The following is a 15,898-nucleotide window of genomic DNA, read 5'->3' as shown; positions in this document are numbered from 1 at the left end:
ACCAGATAAAGCCCTGAGCAACCTGGTGTGATCTTAAAGCTCATCATGATTCCAACAGGAGGTTAGACTAGAGACCTCCTTAGGTTCTTTCCAACATTAATTGTTCTATGGTCCTATTAAAAAAAAAAAAAAAATTCTCTTTTCATTTTCATAACATCCAGAAAGAGACTGATTTGAAAATACTGAGTAAACATTTTCTCAAGATTTGGCTGATTCAAAGTAGCACAGACTGGTCAATAATGCAAGGAACTTCAGTGGGATCTGTGAGAATGAAATACTTGTGCCATTCAAGTTCTAAAATCATAATTTTAATCGTACTTAAATAGTAATATGTGTTACTATTTTACAATCTCTAATGCTTTCCTAAATTTGGACAGATGTCATGCCATCGAATTTGCAGTTCATTAGCAAAAGTTTGGGGTGTTGAAGCAGTTCAAAGGTGAGGTTAACCTGAGTATTTTGATGTGAATCAAATGTATTTTCATCTGTTTCTTGAAGGTGAATGACTATTCTAGGTTAAAATTTTCAAAAAATACTCAGGCTGAAAGAGCCACCAGTACACAAAGTTTCAGCCCAACCCATTAATTAAAAAAAAATTACAGTGAATTGAAATCTTTGCTGTCATGGAAACTTTAGGAGTAAATTATGTTGCCATCATACATGTTATACCTGAGAGAAATGGGATGAACTGTTAAGAGTTAAAGATTTTCCATGAATATTTGATGAAGATCATTGTATGTTACAGTACTCTAGAACACTGAGAGCTAAAACTTGATTTCTTTTGATTCAGTTAATTTAAGTGTTTAACTTTTGATAATGATAACCCAGTATTTTTGAACTACTTTGATGAAATTTGCAAACCAGGAACACATACAGGCACACTGAAGAAAAAAAAATTGAAATTAAGGGTAGATAGTATATTTCCTATTTAAACTTTATTGACAAATTTTATAATTAGATAACTAGAAACAGACAGCTAACCCCATATTGTAGAGTTAGAAAAATAGTTTACTTGCTCTTGCAGTCACTACTTCTCAAAATCATTTCAGCTATATGGAGATACATGTTTATGCCTCTAAAGGCGCTTTAAAAATGAATATCAGAGTTAGTATTTTCAATCCCCCATATTCACAAAGCAATCGTATAAACATTTTTCAGCTTTATAGTATGCACTATATGCAAGTTTATATGAAGTACTACATAGTGAATTACCAGTTAAAGTGTATTTGATATAAATGTTTTATTGCTTAGCAAATGATGGCAGGCAACTATCCAAAAACAAATTAAAAGATACAAAACTATAGCTAAAAGAATTATATCTGGAAGGCACAAATGTGTGTTTATTATCTGTATTGCTTGTCAGAACATTTGCATATGTGCAGAGTGAAAACGAGGAAGAATAGCAGGAATAATAAAGATACTATGATCAAAACATCCATCAGAGAAATTAATTTTTTGCTAAATTAAACAAGAATCTTTTTTGGTATACACAATAGCTGGGGCACACAAAGGATTATGAAAGTTTAAAATTAAGTTACGAGAATGAGAGAATGAAATGTTATTTTACATAACAGAAGCTATAAAGAGCAGTGCCTTATATTTTCTTTTCTTTTAGCTACCAGAATACTTTCCACAAGCCCTTTTAGGCTTTTGCATACACTGCTGTTTTCAAAGCCAGATGAGATTCGGCTTTCCTCGCTCCATCCTAACACAATTGAGCTATGTCTTTATGCCCGTGCTGGGTAGTCCATCCTTGTGCCCATTTTCTGTGGGAGGCTTCACTGCAGTCTCCAGCTTCCTCATGAGGGGAAACAGAGGGGCAAGGCACTGATCTCGTCACTCTGGTGCCCAGTGACAGGACCTGAGGGAATGGCCTGAAGCTGTGTCAGGGGAGGTTTAGGTTGGGTATTAGAAGAAGGTTCTTCACCCAGAGGGTGGTTGGGCACTGGAACAGGCTCCCCAGGGAAGTGGTCACTGCCCCAGCCTGACAGAGTTCAGGAAATGATTGCACAATGCTCTTAGGCACATGGTGTGACTCTTGGGGATGGTGCTGTGCAGGGCCAGGAGCTGGACTTCAATGATGCCTGTGGAGCCTTTCCAACTCAGCTTATTCTGTGATTGGAGGTCAGTAGCTTCCTTTACATCCATTATGATCTTCTGCCATGATTGTTCTTTGACTTGCTTGTCATGCTTGTTTCCTCTGCATCAGAAAGAACTGGTTTTGTGCTTTGAGAATTTTTTTTCTTGAGGATTAACCAGCTCTCTTGGCCTCTCTTTGCCCTCCAAAAGAGTTGCCAACTGTCTCCTGCTAAAAAGGTCCCTGGCTAAGATGAAATCTTTCCTCAATTCTGATTTTGATTTTGATTCTACTACTGGCCTTATAATCTTCTCTCAGGATTTTAAAACACAGTCTCATGATCAGTGCTTGTTTTAGAAGTGAAAATGATGGCTTACTATGATGGTGTGTTATCATCTTATAGTGCTTCATAGTCCCTATCAAAGCTGATAAATAAGAAGGTGCTGTTTGCTTCAGTGAAAGAAAATGAAAAACAAAAGAAAACACTTCATCACTGCACATCTTTCAAGACTAGAAAATAAGCCAAATCCCAGCAGAAACAATTTGACTTTCTCCCTCAGTCTGTGTTACAGTTAAAGAGTCCAGTCCTTCTAAATGATTAATACATTTTTTACTATCAAGCTTAATTCTTTATTGTCAAGTGCAAGAAGAGAGAATTAATAAGTTGTTCTCTAACATGCCTTGCAAAATACACACTGTGAAAAATAGCTAAAATGTAGCTAAAATGCCTCAAAAATACCAGGGGTGTTTATATACAGTTTAAGGAACAGATTAATATCACTGAAGAATTTTAATTTCAGTGTCCTTTCTTCCAAATATATGTATATATTTTATCAGTTGATTTTTGAACTTAGCAGGGTTGCTAACAATAAAAGGCAGTTGGACCTAATGAATTAAAATCTCCCCTTCTTTCTGGAAGGTTTGTAGTTATCCTTTTAATTTCTTGCTTTCTTTCTTTAATGAGTATGCATTTAAATAGTTTGAGGTAGCATGAATGTGTAAATAAGAGATCTTGGTCAGATCAGAATTAATTTCCTATAATTGTCTTGAGTTTTGATGCCTGATAGTTACTGTATGTATTTAGTAACATATTTTGGGGGTTTGTTTCCAAAGGCAGAGCTCGAGTTTTGTATCTAAATTTTGTGGAAAATAGGCTTTTTAATTAATTATGCACCTCATTCGTTTTTAAATTATAATTGAACAAAGACAATTACTGTGATAAGAAAAATATATAGAGGTTTTTTTGTAGCTTAATATGAATGAGGTTCCAGTATGTTTGGACTTGAATATGGATATTGTTTGTGTTTTGATCAGGTCATGATCAGTAATTAAGTGTGCAGGAAAGGATAGTTTATAGATAAATTGAAGAGTATTTGCTAGTGTATCACATTTTTATACTAAAAGAAGTCTGTTTATCCATCTTCAAGAGTGCATTTGTATTCTCATCACTCAGGTGATTTCACAGCTTCGGATCCTGAGTAGGTCAGTAACTGCTGGCTGCAAATTTGACAGAGAAATATGGTCTACAGAACTTTCTCCTGTTCTCAACCTATGGAAGAAACTTAATCAGGTAGGAATGTACCTAATTTGAAAAGACAACGTTTTTTCCTGGTAACTACATTAAAAATATAGTCTAAGGAATTATCTTGAGTTTTGAAACATAAGAAGAGAAAAAGTAAATGAAATGCATTTGAGCTGGGAAGTATAATGTTAGGTGCATAATTAGCTATGAAGTCTTTATGTGGTATAGCAGGATGTACTTTTTGTCTCCATATGGGTGAGACCACACTCAAAACATGAGACTAACATCCTTTATGTGTTTCCAAGAAAAATACTAATGTACTTTAGATTTTAATTTAGTCTCTGCATTTATCTAATACTCACAAGGCAGTGTTTAATGATTTTAAATATAATGAAGTTTTTTCTTTATACTGTTGAAATATGGTATTAGCTTTAAACTGAGGTTCATTAAAATCCCTTCTTCACTATCCAGTATCACTCCCTTTATATTCCTTTGTTGGTCTAGCTTGGTTCAGTTTGATGGTGTTCTTTAATATATATTGTAAAGCTTGGTTTCTAGCCATTGAATTCTTATTGCAGGCACCCATTAACTGTGATGTGTGTGAATGAAGACACTACACATACTTAGGAAGGATCTCTCTCACCTCATGCTAGGTGCTCACGTAGACATTTGGCTGTTACTTTGTCTCCTCAATGATTAAGTAATAGATCAGAGACATTGTGGCCTAAAACTCTGTCTTGTACACAGCAACACTGTACTGGGAAAAACCTTTCCCTTACTCAAATAACCACATACAAGGAAGTGACATGAAGTACACATTAGAATTTACCATTACATTTTGGGATATCTCATTAAATTCTCATCTAATCCATGCTAAGTGTATGATACATCATGTCTGTATTTTAAACATTTTTATGTGTGTCAAAATAGTCTTCCAATACTAAATAGCTTCATGTTGAAATCTGTGGCCTCTGAACATGGACTTCTATTAACCAGGTCTGTGATCCTGTAAGAAAAAGTATATTTCAGTGTGACACCTTCCATTATCTCTTACTGATTAGAGTTAAACATACCTTTAGGCCTGTAAATCTTCTTTGAAGGAGCTCAGATGAAACTATTACATATACATACACAAATAACCAGAAAAATACAGATTTTGATTGTAGTGTTTGGAAGATGGGTAAATTAGGCCAGTTTTAAACAGTAAAACAAATCTGCACTACATTAGTACTCATTAACAGCACATGTTGCTAATGGCTAGTTCTTTGTAATTGTTAGTTATTAGCAGTGCAAATTCAAAGTACATATTCTTTAAAACTTGGGTCATAAATTAGCTGTGAGCATGCAGTACCATGAAGCTGAAGCCACGTAGCTGGTACTGGTGGCTGAGGTTCTCGATAGTCTTAGTTACCTACATGGAGGTAATCAAGATTACCTGAGAGCTCTTTGACAAGGGAAGCTGGACCTGATGCAGGCCTCTTCTTTCACCCCTACCATTACCCTCAAATCTGAGATCTCCTTTCATATGATTTTTTAGCCCTTTACTTCAGTTCCTGATCTACAGGCTGGGTGACACTTAGGTGGGGTTATTTTTCAGGCTGTAGCAGGTACCTTTATTGTGTCACTAAGAATCTTTTCTTTGCTGCATAATTGCATTGCCTCTTCTCTAAGAGCACAAGTAGCCTTGCCAGTTCTTAACTGTGCCCTTTCTTAATGGCCATTACATGACCATCAGGTTGTTGTTCATAGTTCTGAGGCCTCTCTTTTCAAACTGTGCTCATACTTTCAAGACCTTTGCTATTATCCCATGCTATCCCAAGCTTCACATAATAATAGGAGATACCTGATGCTGAATTCCACTTCACACAGCAAGCTCTCCTAACAAGCTGGTAACACATCTAGAAGGCCAGTACTGCCAGCCTTGCACAGTAAGCATAAGACCTGGTTAGCATGACCTATTCCTAGCTAGAGCAATTTCATTTTTCACAGAATCACTGGGTACAGAAATTTTGTATATTGTTTGCAAAGCTCCTCTCCTGTGAGAACAGCCTGAAAGAGTTGGAGTTATTTGCTGGGAGAAGAGAAGGCATTGGGGAGACACTGTGGCCTTCCAGTAAGAGAGCTGGAGAGGGATGTGTTACAAGGGCGTGTAGGGACAGAATAAAAGGGAATGACTTCAAACTGAAAGCAGGTGGCTTTAGATTAGATATTAGGAAATTCTTTCCTGAGAGGGTTGTGAGACTCTGGGACAGGGTTGCCAGAGAACTAGCAGATACACCATTCCTGAAATACTCAAAACCAGGTTAAATGGGGCTTTGAGCAGCCTGGTCTGTGGAAGCTGTCCCTGCCTGTCCAGGAGGGTTGGAACTAGATGATCTTTAAGATCCCTTTCAACCCAAACCATTCAATGATTCTGTATTATCTTGAAGTTTCTTTGATTTTCTAGAGTGTTTATGCTATTAGCAGATAATGAAATTAATCTTTTGAATAGATCCTTTAGAATAGGATGGCTTCTGATATTTTATAGGGTTTTTTTGTGGGGGGGACACTTTCTTGAGTGTTTCAGAAAATTTAAATAATAATATTCTTTATCAAAATTAGTTTTCATAGTCTGTTCAACCAGTAATTGCTTTAAGCTTTGAAAAAGCCTAGGCATCTTTAATATTTCACAGACATTGCATACAGTTCTACATTCTCATTCTAGATTGATAGCTCAATGAAGGCATCGTCTTTGTTTGCAGAATTTTTAAAGACCTGGAAATTGGAATGAAGAAGATTGTTGAATTGCTGCTTAAGTTAACAATCATAAATTATTTTACTTATGCATGAATGGGCAGAGAATATGAAACTAAAACTGTTTCCCAGATATGAAGAAGTAAAATAAAAAAAAGTATTCCTGAAGTCTGTAAAAAAAAATTATTCCAGAGGCAGAAAGACACTCAGAAGTTTGTTAATATGTAGACAAAGATTAAGTGTGTTTTAAACATTTTTATTCCCATGTTGAGTATGTAAGTCAAGGATTAATTAAAAAAGGATTATCTTACAAATACCTTGAAAATAGTTTTTGTATATCTATGTACTGATAATTCTGAAATTCACCAAAATTTACCACTTGACATAGGTATGTCCTGTAGAATTTACGCCTCTATGATTGGTCACAATCTCTTAGTGTGGCTGTATTTTTGTCTCTGCACTCAATGAAACTCCCAAGCCAACTAAGCCTGATCCACACAGAAGCACCAGGAGGAAGTGGTAAGGAAAAATAGTGAGCAATTCCCTGCAGGTGGGAGAAGGATGCACCCGTTTTCTGACCTCATCTGTTGTTTTTTTTGGGGAGTTTTGCTGCCTTGCAGGGGCTCAGCTGTGGGATGTTGTGGGAAAGACTGCCAAGGCTTGTCTGGCCCTCAGACTATGACTCCTTGGAGCTTTTCTACATAGACTCCAGTCAACTGCTAGGGGTAGTGTGGAGCATATGAAGCTCCAAAGGATCTTGGCTGGAGACTGGATGCAGTCTCCAGGTCTGGGCAGCCTGCTGTAGCTTTGAGCACCTGGAAATCTCCAGAGGTTCCTTCCAACCTCGGCTGTTTTGTGGTTCTGTGAATAGGAGTAATTTTTGTTCAGTTTTCAGAGCTTAATCACATTCTCTGTGGCCAAACAGCAAAAATGGCAGGTATACTTTGGAAAGTTTAGCTTTTTCCATTTTAGACATTTTGAAATGGGAAATAATTCTTATACAGTAATATAGTAGTGAGGACTTATTTGTTGTTACTTTTTCAGAAATATTTCTGGAAATTTTTAAGAAAAAAAAATTAATTTTTCCTCTCAGACCATACATGTTTCAAAACCCTGTTAAATATTACTACCAGATATCCTGAAATTGTTGAGCTGGGAAGTTTATTATTCTTTATCTATAACAATAGAATCATGGCAGCTGCCTCTCCTTCGTCCGGTATTTATTAGTCCAGCCAGAATTCAGACTGAAATTTTAAGTTGAATTTTACTCTAAATGAAGTAGATACTCAAAACATGCTTCATATCAGTGTGCACCTGTGTTGAAATTACACAAGCAAACTTCTCCTTTTATTGAGCTGTTCTGAACTAATACAGAATATCTTGACATTTTCGCCTACATTAGCCTCATTTGAAAACATACATTTTAATTCTTGCCATTTGAAAACACCCTTGTAATGAATACTGCCCTAAAACTGCTTTTGCAGTGTTTTGTGGCATGATTTGATAACAGCTTAACACTCATCAAATTAATTAAACTCTCATGAACCTGCCATTTAGTTAGAAAAAATCACATACTCATACGCCCAGTATTAGTTTGCATGAAAGACTTGTTGCGCTGTAAAATAAAGTCTTCACTGAATAAGTTGTCAAATGTCACCCAAATTTAAAAAACCCTTCCTTAATGTGGAAGGGTGTTTGCAAGGGCTGGGCCCTTGAGTTAATCAGAGTTAATTCAACCAGTCTCTGTCCTGGTGTCCGTTCTCATCCCACACAGCCTTCTGCCCTGACAGAATGTGGCTGAGCACCTGTATAAGCATTCATTGTCACATAACTGGATCAGCTGGAAGTCACTGTCCTGTGGAACATCACCCATCATGTAATAGTTGTCAGAGAAGCACAAAAGTATGAGGACACAGTGAGAGTGCATAAGTGTTTCATCATGTCCAAATGGTGCTCTCTCATGAGGCGAGAGAGAGAGAGGAGTCGGTGCTATATTTTCATTGTAAGGTGGTTGCATTTTCTGCCTTGTTTCAGAAAAACCCCTTATCAGCTCCATGAAAGTTAGAAGGCCCACCCATAATTTCAGCAGCAACTCCTTCAAAATTGTTAGCTGAATGTATAATCATGAATTATTGTATGTCCTGTGTCTTATGTTTGTAAATTGTAACTCACTGTTCTCATAAAGTTGCATAATGATGCAAGAAAATTGTCATTGTAGAATCATAGAATCAGAGAATATTCTGAATTTGTGTGGAACCACAAGGATCTGTGAAGTCCTACTCTTGGCACTGTACAGAACAGCCCCAAGAATCACACCATGTGCCTGGCACCTCATTATCTACCTCAGCTTTAAAAAAGCCCAGGGATTTTTTCAATGAAGGAAAATCAGTGAAACAGAAATATAGGGTCATTCTTTATTGTATTTTCAACAATGAAAAGCCTGTAAAACAGTGAGAGGCTAATATCTAAAAGAATAGGCAGAGAGACTCAATGGAGGAGGCAAAATAGGTACATCAAAAGGGCAATGGAGATTTCTAAAACCCATCACCACAACCAAAATAGAGTTCTGAATCAAATGCAGAACTAATAGAGGTATATGAGTTTATTTTCATTTGTTACATTTCTGAGGAGGCAGTTTTCAAAACACACTGGAGTTTGCAAAAGCTTGAGTTTTAAGAAGGTAACAAAGTCAAGCTCTGGGACAGTTTAGGTAAGACTATATGAGGTGTTACATTGTACCAAGATAGCAACACATACAGAAATGAAAGAGGGAAAGTAATCAAAGTCTCAAAATACACCTGATTAATATTGGTAGCATAATACAATATTGAATATTAAAGATTAGAATCTATCTTCAGTTTCTTATGATTAGGAAAAGCACTCAGTACTTTATTAGTTCTTCGTCTTAATTCCCAAGCAGGTCATGAGCATACACATATTTTAAAAGCTGATGTGAGTTATATACATAATGGATTTTAAGGGAATGTAATAGGACATTAAATGTTTAAGCTGATATTGGTATTCATGTTTAATTTTCCTATGGAAATGACAGATGGGTTGTTTCAACAAATTCCTTGGGGAAAGCATTGAAAAGTGATGAAATGAATATGCAATTCATAGGAGACTGTTATGTAAAGGACAATATTGAGGAACTTAGATGACTTCTCTTTCAATAAGCTTTTGCAAATTTGAAAGTGTCAAAGATTGAGCAAAACCTCCAAGGTGCAGTGTCTTGGGTTTTTCTTTATTTTGTGCAATTAAATACCTCAATAAGAAATTATCAACTAGTTTATGGTAGTTTTATATTACAGTTTACATATACTCAGCAGATTATGGTCTCAGAAAAACTGATGTGAAACTGGTACTGTGATTTTTGAATGCATGCAAACAAAAAATACAAAGCATAACAATTGTAAATACTATATGCTTCTTACACTGTGATCAGTAACTTTCTTGTATACATTTTAACAATGTTTGAAGACTTTATTCTTCATTTTTCTGTTGGTCAGTCATAAGCCAAAGTATTGCTCATTCATTTAGCTTCTCTCCTATTGTAGCTTTGTAGCTGAGTGCAGTATGAGCCTGAAATTAAAAATGTAAAAGTTCTGACAAACATGTAGTGCCTGGGAAAGATTATAGAGGTAAATATCCTCTGTGTTCTGGGAAGCGAGACGCCATGTGACAATTCAGAAATGCATTTAACCTGAAAAATAATCAAAACTACTTGTTATTTTAAGACTACATATTTCAGAGAAAGTAAAATCTGATTTTATCTTTACTACATTACTAGAAATTGAAATAGCAAAACATTTTTTCCCTGTAGTCTAGGATTTACTTTTTATATTTGTGCCTTATAGAATTTTCCAATAAAGTTTTTAATTCTATAACTGGAATTCATTGCAGCATCTTGTCACATGTCAGGTTGGCAGTTTCCAAACACATGCTAAAATATACTTATGTAATAAGCTGCATATAAATTAAGATTTGCAAAATTACACCATCTCTTGAAATTATTGAATAAATTTGGATTTTCAGTGTGGCTTTAATGGAAGGGAAGTAAGTAGTAAAAATGGCAATGTGAGGGCAGCAGTATCTCTCAGAGCCTGAGTTACTCAAGATTTATGCATAAAATTATATATCTTTTGTATTTATTCTGTTTAATTTAATTCTATGTTGAACCAGTCTCACAAAGCAAGAACTGGCAGCATAGTTTACAGTATCCAGAAAATCTTGTTGTGCTGAGTACACTGCTACTTTTTACACTGGCACACTGACACAAATACTAAAAGCAGTGATTCAGCTAAGTGAAGATTTTTCAGCAATTCAAGTACTTTTGAAGTAACTGGGCAGACAGGCTTGTCTCAGAAGAGTGGTGCTTTTATTGAAGATGTCACAGACAGTACTGAAAATATCACTATACTTTTAATCCAGTGTCAGAAAAGGGATGATACCGCCACTACTTCAAAGCTAACGAGGTCATATGAGGTATTATGAATTAAACAAACAATATGTTGTACAACATCAGAGTTTCCCTGAGTTTATTAACTGGATATCACATGTTCTTTCTTAGAATTCTAACCTGATCCATCAGAAGGTGTCTCCTCCTGCAGAGCAACAAGGATCTCCAGTCTTATCATTCATTACTCTGGAGCAATTCAATGCCATTCGCCTTGTGCAGAGTGTCCATCAGTCACTTGCTTCGTTAAGTAAGGTCATCAGAGGTACCTCACTACTGAGCTCTGAAGTACAAAGACTAGCAAGTGCTCTGTTAAACCAGAAGGTAAGTCATTTTGTAATAAATATACATTGTAATAAGCATTGAAAAACCCAAGGAAGCTGAACTAATTCTGACACATATTTTCATGTTACCATTTGTTCTAAGTTTTTTTATTGATAAAGACTCTAAAATGGAGTTCTTCAAAGATAGAAACCTAAAGCAAAATCTTTTTTTTTCCAGAATTTTTTTCAGAAATTTTTTCTATTTGCAGAAGCTTCTGAATGTATTACTCTCTTACAGACAAATGCAGTAAGGTTAGAAGCTGTGGAATACTATTTCAATTTTAAATAGCAAGTCATGCTAGATAAGTCAAATACATTAGCTAGTAGAACATGTAAATCTGTCCCTTTACTTAGTTTTTACATTTGCTTAAAATTTAAGTTGTAATAACAATTCTCTTTGCATTTATTCAGTATGGAGTGTTGCCATACCACACCAGACAAGCTGTGCCTATCATACCAGCCTGTCATCTCACCCTGTATTCTTGATGTAGAAGAAAAGCAGTCAGAATTTGTACATGTACTTTCTCCATGATTTTTGGCATTAAACTGGACACATTTATAATCTGGCACAATTAGTGACAGCAAGTTTACATGCTTTATCATTAATAGCTGGATAATTGGATTACAAAGATAGTCAAGCATTGATGTGACATGAAACTCTGGTTTTGTTTCACCTCCAGCAATTCATAAATTCTGTCAATGCTAATGCATAGATATTGAGATTGCTTCTTCAATGAATGATAATTCCTGTTAGCATCCTGTTTATCTTCATGAGGAGAACAAGTACTATTAAAAAGATTGTTATGCATTTATTGATATATCAAATTCTAATCAAAACAATAAATACATTTGTTTTCTTTTCAGATTCACAAGACAGCATTTGTTAGCAAAATTGCTGTACAATTAGAATAAATTAATGTTTTCATGTTAGCAATCTCATTGCCTTTTAAAGCACATTTTGACTGTGTGGTAGAAACTGGTACTAAGTCCAAGTCATAGTGAATGGAAGTGATACATGTAATGGCCATTCTTCAGTTCTTACAGTTATATTTCTTGTTACTGAGCAGGAGAGCATGGCTCGCTTGGGTGCTTAAGCTGCACGCTTCAATTGGAACCGGCAGCAGCTGTGAAGCTGATGGCTACCACAGAAAGTTTCTTAAAAATTCTATGCATTTTAACCTCTCACAAGTATCAGTTCAGTGCTTCCTGATGTATTGACCAGTGCTTCTGTCATTTCATCTGCTTACTTACCCACTTTCCTTGACACGGATCACTGCACTGGATTGTGACCATATAGCGTTTTTTTCAGCAGCCTTCCAGAGAGGCTAGTGCCACATTCGTGGCATGGCAGCTAAGCCTCACTATATTTATCATCAAAAAAGTGATTTGCTTCATGTATTTTCTATACACTCTTCTTAAGTGTTTTCATGTGTTATGTAGCAAAGGACTATTTTTCAAAACCTATATTTTAAACCCACTAAGGTTGTAGTTCTTTTAAGATTATAGCACCTGAAGAAACTGCTGGATTACTAATAGAACTGTGAAATTCAGTAAATGTATGACTTACAAAGGTTTCAGCAATGTGCTGTATTTGTGTAAAATTGGTATGTTAGCCCCATACTAGCCACTGTGAAGAAAATTAACTCCATCCCAGCCAAAGTGAGCATAAGTACATCTGAGATACACTTACATAATAACAATTAGCTAAGCTATTTCTTTAGATTTAAAGTAATTTAGTGATATATTAGCAACATTAGGCAAATGCCTTTTAAGTGATATATTGATGAATTGATGAGCTGTTTTTAAATGCATATCAAGTAGAAGAGGCTGCAAAAATGCCAGGTTTCAAATAAAAAATAAGTTTCAAAAAATCCTAATTAGGATGACCCCCCCAATGCAGTTAACTATGCTTTATTAATTGTCTCATCTGTGCTCTAGCTTATTCAATTCATTTGTAGTTAGTATCCTCAAATCTAGTTTTGTTCTGGTTTTTATCTATAAAAGGTAAACATAGAGTATTTACTTTGAAAGATACCTTTTTTTACAAACTTCTATGATCAGATTTTGAATACGTGTTCAGTACATGTGCTGTTAGAATGGGAACTTCCTGGAAAATGCAGCTGTAAATATTAAACAGTATAAACTGTTTATTCTGCTCAGCATCTTCAGTAGTGTGCAGTATTCCACAGGTACTGTTTCACATCAGTTCTCTTTCTCATAAGTAGGAGAATCTTGCAGTCACTTTCACTGTGGTTTAGATTCCTGTGGACTAGGTAAAGTTAATGTTCCTATCCTTATTTTTAAGGAGGAAATTTAACAGATGCCCTTTTAAGCCTTTCTTTTTGAAGTCAGTGAAAAAATTTGTACAGGGAAGTCTTGCAGGATGTTTTTTCTCGGGTGTTGCTCTGCAAAAACTGTAAGGTGATGAGAAAATAATCATGCAGAGGAATTGTACCAGATTGTCTTCACCACACAGCCACACAACTGCGTGTTCAAGTCTGAGGAGGCTGCAGCAAAGGAGTAGGAAACTGTGGTTGCAGTTGAAAGATGGCATTATGATTTTCCAATAAACAGTTCTCTTAGGCCTTTTGGAAGTCTTTGTGGTACCAACTGATGTTTCCTTATTGAATAGCAGAGGTTCTTGCAAATTCTCCATCAGCACTGTGTCTGGGCCACACAAAGAATTAGCAGGAATATGACCTTTCTGTTTCTGGTTGTATGTTCTTGATCATTATGTTGCTAGTATTGCCCTTTTTCTTTATTGATGTATTTGATCTCCAGATTATTTATTTTCATTCAAGTTTCTGGCTTAAAATGTAATGACGATGGATTTGAAATGGATCCTTTCAGTAAATATATATTTTATTTCAGTGTCCTGTCACATGGCAAAGCAAGTGGGAAGGTCCAGAAGATCCTTTGCAATATCTCAGAAGTCTTGTAGCTCGAGCACTTGCCATACAGGTAATTTCAAAGAGTCATTTACCTCAGCATGCTGGTGTTCAGTGACACAGTATATTATGCAAATTCCACTGCAGTAGACCTCTACAAACACAGGTCCCAAAGAGTTTTAGATATGTGAAAAGGCATGTAAAAATATGAAGATCAAGGAGTAATGTGATAATATTGTTAGTTCACAATTGGTTTGCATCTTAGATTTTAGTCATTAATCTTTATTGTGAACTGTGGGGAAAAAAGACTTTTTTTACCCAGATGAAATTTTGCATCTAAGTCAAGACACACTCTTTAATCTGGTAGAGAGATGCCTATCAAGATGAAGTGAAGCATTTCTAATAAAGGTAATGTAGAAATTCATAGATGACTAGTCTTTGAAGAAAAAAATGAAAACATCTGCATTCTCCAGGTTTAGAAGGGACTATAAGAGAATGTGCAGAGTCTGACAACAGCCCTGTCTGTCCATAGTCTGACAGTGAAGAAGGTAAATTTTAGTTTAGGTAAATCTGTATATACTTTGATTGACAGAAGTGTTGTATGTAAGATAATACGCAGAAAAAATAAAAATAATTTATCTAAATTAATTAATATTTGAGGAAACAGATTCCTTATCTGTGTTGGATACATAGAGAGAAAACTGTGAGAACCTTCAAGGAAGGAAGACTACTTTAGGAAGGACAGATCTTTGTTATGTCCCGGCAATAAATAGAAAACTATTGGTTTTGATCTTGATTAACACATCTTGTCAAATGGGATAGCAAGATTTCCATCAATATTAGTGTTGACTGTCAGATTCAGAAGAAAGATATGAGGGGCATGTGACTTCTAGGCATTACTTTTTCTAAAGAAACTGTCAAACAGATGTTTCCAAAGTATTGATAAGATTCTTGTTAGGCAAGCAATTTCTTTTTGGCTAATGCTTATTTTTTCTTTATCTTTTTCTTTAAAAAAGGCTTAAAGTATAAACAAGAAAAAAATATAAATATGTATAGCAACAAGTGATAATGCATGTTCAAATGGTATTTTGTCATACAGCTGGAGTTGAACTTAAGTCTCATCTGTCTTTTTGCTGACTACTAAAGCCTTTAATGTTAAAAAAGCATCATTTGTGGTGAGTCAGCATGTTTGTAAGCTTCAAGAGTACTTTACTGTTTGCTACTTCTGCTTTCATTTGGTTGTGACCAAACTGCATGGAATTTTCCTTACTTATATGATTTATTTTTAATGGAAGTCTGAGATTAGAGTTCAAGCTTCTGTGTGTAGTGCACCTCCCATACAAAGTGATAATGCAGAGGTAACAGGATGAAATTAGTGTTAATGGTAATAGATGATTTTCAACCACACATATTCCAAAAGTTTTTATTTCCATATATTACTCCAGTCAGCTATTGACAAATGTGTGCTCCATTATATTTGCTGCATTACCACGATAGTAATCTTCCTTTCTCATTGCTCAAACTGCTGACAAAATTGTACATTTGGATTAGTCATTTTTATGAAAGTTATTATGAAGGAATCAGTTATTTATTGTAAGAGAGAGAAAGATTATTAAGGCATAGCTTTACAGTAAATACTTAACTGTGTCCTTAAGCAGTAAATTATGTTAAATTTTTTATTAGTCATAACAGTCACTGGTTGTCTCATTTTATTTCTTTAATGGCAAATATGTAATATAGTTGTGTTTGGAGCAATTCTTAATAATACAGTATCAGTCTGCTTTGCCTCTCAAGCTTCTAGTTGAATCACATCTGAAATACGATTTCTATATTTTTTGGTGTATATGATTAGAAAAATGTTGATTATTTCTAGTTATGCATTTCAGTTGAATCATCTTT

At 35.3% G+C, this 15,898-nt stretch overlaps 1 protein-coding gene across 1 annotated transcript in view; it reads left to right on the top strand.

Moving 5' to 3' along the window:
* DYNC2H1 (dynein cytoplasmic 2 heavy chain 1) overlaps positions 1-15,898 on the top strand; it is a 156,919-nt gene that overhangs the window by 114,574 nt on the left and 26,447 nt on the right. Inside the window, exons 83-85 of the mRNA XM_069014810.1 lie at positions 3,531-3,647; positions 10,903-11,112; positions 13,983-14,072. Coding sequence (XP_068870911.1) covers positions 3,531-3,647; positions 10,903-11,112; positions 13,983-14,072 — 417 coding nt within the window. The remainder of the gene's footprint in view (positions 1-3,530; positions 3,648-10,902; positions 11,113-13,982; positions 14,073-15,898) is intronic.

This window comes from Aphelocoma coerulescens, chromosome 1, assembly GCF_041296385.1.
Source record: "Aphelocoma coerulescens isolate FSJ_1873_10779 chromosome 1, UR_Acoe_1.0, whole genome shotgun sequence".
Lineage (NCBI taxonomy): Eukaryota > Metazoa > Chordata > Aves > Passeriformes > Corvidae > Aphelocoma > Aphelocoma coerulescens.
The sequence above is the reverse complement of the archived record's forward strand: the minus strand, read 5'-3'. Positions and strand labels throughout refer to the sequence as shown.